At 38.5% G+C, this 5,608-nt stretch overlaps 1 protein-coding gene across 1 annotated transcript in view; it reads left to right on the forward strand.

The window, feature by feature from the left end:
- RPL30 (ribosomal protein L30) overlaps positions 1 to 1,303 on the forward strand; it is a 2,983-nt gene extending 1,680 nt beyond the window's left edge. Inside the window, exons 4-5 of the mRNA XM_006753177.2 lie at positions 237 to 367; positions 1,199 to 1,303. Coding sequence (XP_006753240.1) covers positions 237 to 367; positions 1,199 to 1,248 — 181 coding nt within the window. The 3' untranslated portion in view covers positions 1,249 to 1,303. The remainder of the gene's footprint in view (positions 1 to 236; positions 368 to 1,198) is intronic.
- Positions 1,304 to 5,608: the final 4,305 nt, after the last annotated feature.

Genomic DNA, 5,608 nt, shown 5'->3' on the forward strand with positions numbered 1-5,608 from the left:
TTTGATAGATTTTTGCTGGGTGTCTCATATCTTTTGTAAGGGATCCAAGTAAAGGATGGTTTGTATTGGCCAATGAAATAGGTTCTTAAGAGTAATAACTGGATAAAAGTATTAATAACTGGCTTATTTACTGTTGGAAGGCCTCACCAGCATTAAAACTAATGAGAGAGGTGGTAAATGCTTAGTCTGTCAGTCATTTGGTATGGCATTTATTTGCCCTTTTTTGGTTCCCAAAGGAAATCTGAAATAGAGTACTATGCCATGTTGGCCAAGACTGGTGTCCATCACTACAGTGGCAATAATATTGAATTGGGCACAGCGTGTGGAAAATACTACAGGGTATGCACACTGGCTATCATTGACCCAGGTATGCCTCTTAAATTGTATATTCTTTTCTTTATAATGTAATATAAGTATTTGCTATACTGGTTCCTGAGTTCAGATGGTGATAATTTGGATATATTAAAGGATATCCTTATTTCATAGAGAATTGACGAGTGTCGGTACATTGGCTTTGCAATAAGTGAATTCTTTTTTTCTTTACTTTGAGATTGTGAATTTTATTTGATCTCTCAACATGATTGAGGACCTTGGTAAAAGATGACATTATAAAAGGGGAAAAGTATCAGGTGAATAGAGGAAAGTAATCTCTACTGGCTTCTTAAACAGAGAGGAAACATTGGTTGAAAGAAATTGACTCTTGAAAAACACAAGTTTGAACTTCATGAGTCACATACACAGATTTCTTTCTATGGGTTTCCCATCCGTGGATTCACCAACTATAGCACAAAGACAGTAGTTTCAATCTGTGGTTGGGAATACATGTGTAGAAAGCTGACTTAAGTTACACATAGAGGTCGGCACCCCTAATCCCTGATTTCAAGGGCCAACTGCACGTGTTTTGAACTTAAGAAATTTTAATTCATAAAATACTGCGAATATTCTCGCTGTTCTGATTTTGTGATAATCAGGGCAGGCTAAACATTCGCTATATTAAGACCATGCATGTGTCCCCAGACCTAGTTCTTTCCCTTGGTCTGGTTTTCTAAATGCTGGTGATAAACCAAGTCTGATATATAGGAACAACCTCGATATGGTAGGACAGCTAGTGCAATAACTTGAAGATAACCACTGTTAATTTCATGATGACCAGTTGCCATTAAATGAATTGTAAAATTATTATTGTTTTATTTTCCAGGTGATTCCGATATCATCAGAAGCATGCCAGAACAGACTGGTGAAAAGTAAATCATGGGAAATTTTTCTTTAATAAAATTGGCCAGAGCTTGGTTTAAAAACTGCATTCACTTCCGTTATTTTTGTATCTTGTTTCACTACACTTTCCTGAAGATAGGATTAGAGGAGGAGGCAGCTAGATGTTGCAAGACCTTTAGGTTAAGAGCTGTAAATCCCAGGTCCCACACTGAGTTCCCTTCCTGTACTGGATTTTTAAGAGACTCGATTTTCATTCCAGTCTCAGGACATTGTTGGCATTTATATTTGAATGTGTGAGAGGCAGTAGATTCGAAACAATTACAATTAATAATTCACCTTAAATCTACCAAATCTGAGTATCAAAGAACACGTTCTACCTGCCCCAAATTTTGTCGGTGCATATTACATCTCCCAGGTATGTCTGTTAATATCGCTTGGAAGAAACATTCAGAGGAATTAATCTTGGTGTGGGGGGTACTGATTTATATACTTTGCAATTTACAGAGTTGAATGGTGCTGGTACCCTACACAGTCTGCTTGGGCTCTAAGGGAGGTTGCAGAGGTGTCAGAAATGACCATGTCTTTGGACTTTGGAATCAGTCAGCTTTGTCAGGGAGGTTTTGATGGTAGAAGAGTGAAGATAGATGAGGATGCCTTTCAGTACATTAGCTAGGAAGTGAGGTATTGACTGAACTTGGAGGCAAAAGACTCCCTCTTATAATAGTTACACAACAATGGGTAAGTCAAATTCCCAGTTTCACAAGTGAGGGAATTGGTCTTTTTCAGGCTAATATGCCATGATTTTTGTCTCTGATGTTAATCTGAGTTTAGGGACATAATTTGGGGATTAGCTGTTATGAACTAGAGTTTTACTGGTTTGGTTACTCAGCTTGGAGAACTGACGTTTTTCAGTGGGACAGTTCTTTGTTGTGGATACTACAGGCTATTCCTGGTTTTCCTTCTTTGTCACTCCTCCACGTGTCACCCCAGTTTCAAAGTATCATTTCTCAGTTAAGAACCACAGAGTTAGGAAAATTTGTAAGTGTCCTGAGGTGCTCATGTTTGCATATGCAAACACTGGTATACCCAAAGGTGGTTTAAAGTGTTTGAAATCTTTATCCTTGATAAGAATTGCTTAGACTACTGCTGGTCTAATGTTTTTAGTCTGTTTCTGTGGTTCAAAATGTTTCAATCTTATGCACGTATTTCCCACCTACTTGTTCAATTTCTCCTTTCAGATTGACCTTGCAGCTAATTACTTTGTCCCTCCAGGTTGACTATTTCCAATTTAATTTCTTAAGGGGTGGTGACCTGAAGAATACAAGTATTGTAGGTTCCAGTATTGGCTGTGGCATTTTTTTAATGATGGATTTTAGGAAATACTTTATGATTTCTAGGGTCTTCTCCTAGGTAGTGATGATAATATGCTATACGATCATTTAGCTTTTACCTTATTTTTTGAAATATATTGTTAATGATTTCCGAGAGAAAGGGTAAGGGAGAGATAATAGAAACATCAGTGGTGAGAGAGAATCATTGATCGGCCGCCTCCTGAATGAGCCACACTGGGGATTGAGCCCAAAACCCAGGCATGTGCCCTGACCGAAAATCGAATCATGACCTCCTGGCTCATAGGTCAATGCTCTACCACTGAGCCACACCGGATGGGCAGGCTTTCACCATTTTATATATGCTTGTGCACTCACCATTGTTTTAGCAAGAAAGGGTTTTAAAGTTCAAGAAAGGAAGTTTTAAGCAAAAGACAGAAAACACCTTATTATGGTCCAAGGCAGCTGTGATAAAATGCCATTCAAGTGCTGCCAGAATTTTTAAAAAATGCCAAGATCTGGCCCTAGCTGGTTTTGCTCAGTGGGTAGAGCATCAGCCTGCAGACTGAAGGGTCTGGGGTTTGATTCCAGTCAAGGGCACTTGCACAGGTTGTGGACTCGATCCCCAGTGGGGGGCATGCAGGAGGCAGCCGATCAATGACTCTTTCATCATTGATGTTTCTCTCCCTTTCCTTCCTCTCTGAAATCAATAAAATATGTTTTTTTAAAAGCTAAGATCTGGGAAGGTCTAAGGTGATATTTTTAAATGTCCTGGTTATATTTGGCTGGAAAGCTGGTGTATGTAGGGTACTAGACGTTCCAGCCAATTATATTTAGTCCCATACCTGTGTTGAGAGATTTTTTTCTAAATGTCCCAAAGAAGAGGTTGGATTTTGAGTGTTAATTGAAGTCCATATGGTATAGCAGGAGCAAAAGTTAAATAGAGAAGAAACCAAACTTTGTTGGATTTTCTGGAAGATAGTCATCTGGTTCATGGAAAACAGTTCTCTGATATTCTCTCTTGTAATTGTTATTTCCAACTTAGACTTGCTGTTCCCTCTACTTGTGGTATCTGGTTTCTTTCCCCTTTCAGGTCACCCCAACATCCTCTCCCAGTCTAGATTGGGTGCCTCTGAGTTACCATGGAACCTTATGGCATTCACATCCGTCTCATTAAACTAAGGTTCCAGCCCACTCCCTGGGACTTAATATTTTCAACGTTTTATCATTGATTATGTGGTTGGCACATAATAAAAATTCAAAAACCATAATGAATAATGACTCTTAGGGCTTAAACCTTTACTTAATTCTCATTGATATGGTTGTGGCTTTCTAGTCCAGAATTTCATCTTCATCTTGTTAATGGGTCTTGAACATCTTGAACATTAACCATTATGTAATGTACTTCCTCCACTAGAGGGAGCCAGGACTCAACAGAAAGTGAAGTAGAATGGAGTCAATTACATCTCAAAGGGTAATGCCAACCCAAATCAATGCTTCCTAATAAAAATCTGTTTACTGGATCAAGTGGATGACTCAAGTATAAACTAGACTTTGAATTATTCATTTTATACTTGGAAAGAATCATTTTCAGATACGATTGAGACTAGGTGTTCCTACTGTACCACACCGCCCTTTGGGAGAACATTCTGATGGAAACACTTGTCTTCAAATAAAAAACTTTTTAAATGTGCTCTTACTGATTTCAGGGAGGGAGAGAGAAACATCACCAGTTGCCTCATGCACACTACTTACTGGGGATTGAGCCCAAAACCCTGGCATGTGCCCTGGTCAGGAATCAAACCATGACCTGGTTCATGAGTTGATGCTCAACCACTGAGCCACACCAGCTGGGCTATCTTGAAATATTTAAACAAAAGCTTATTCAAGGTACTTTGTAAGGCATCAATTGGCCTCCCGAATCGACGGGTGGATATCTTTGGGGTGTCTTCATTTCCTAATGAAGCTGCCACCTGCGGCGTTTTCTTGCTACTCTAGATGCCTTGACCTGATCCACCTGAAGTCTCCTTTGGCCTTGTCTCCATTCCCACTTCTTTTTCCCAGGGACAACCACTATTGTACATATCCCTCCAGAACATTTCTTTGTACTTAAATGTACATATTTATGTATCTGAACAAATAGTTGTGTTTGAGGGTTTCTTTACATTTACAGAAATGGTACGCAAAACATACTTTAATATTGGTTTTTTAAATTTAACTTTGATTTTTAGTTTAACCATGTATGCATGTAAGTGTGTTACTTTTAAATGCTGTATATTATTTCTGAATTATGGATTATGCCACAACTCATCACTTACCCTCCTGATGATCAGATTGTTTCTAATTTGTGACTTTGGTAAACTCTAGCAACATTCTTGCATAGGTCTCATACCTGCTAAAATGCAGAGGTTAGAGTTCAAGGTTGTGTACGTTGTACAAGAGCCCCAGATTTCCACATCCTTACCAACGCGTGTTATAGTAAGACATAGTCATTTTTGCCAAGCTATTGTTTTAACCTGCATTCTCCTGATTACCAGTGAGATTCAACATTCCTTTCATACGCATATTGGCCATATCTCATGTTTACATCTTGCATTTAAAGTTAAACTAAGAATTTTACACAGAGTGCCATCTCTGAAGTGAATTTTAATATTGTATTAAAAAAACAACTTGTTACACAAGTAATGTCCTATGATTTTATGCATACGTCCATATACATATATCAAGGTAAAGTCCAATACAAAAAATAGCTTTTCCTATGGCCAGTGTTCTACAGCAGTAAGACCGTGCAAACTTTAACTTTGTGGTCCAATGCAATTGCAACATTCTAAGGGAGGACGGGGCAAAAGCAGATCATGTCCACAGTATGTTACAGAGTATCTTGCATAGCTTATGTGTTCTCATTTGGTAAACTCATTTTAGGATTCTGAAGGATTTTTTTTCTCATTAAGTTTATACAAGTTAGCGTCTACTTTTTGCCTCTGTGCCATAGCGAACCAGCTTTCTCAGTACTAACCATGTTTACAACCTTACAGAATTAGCAATAGCCTGAGCTTTGGTGCTCT

The sequence above is a fragment of the Myotis davidii genome, unplaced genomic scaffold, assembly GCF_000327345.1.
Source record: "Myotis davidii unplaced genomic scaffold, ASM32734v1 scaffold390, whole genome shotgun sequence".
Taxonomy (NCBI): domain Eukaryota; kingdom Metazoa; phylum Chordata; class Mammalia; order Chiroptera; family Vespertilionidae; genus Myotis; species Myotis davidii.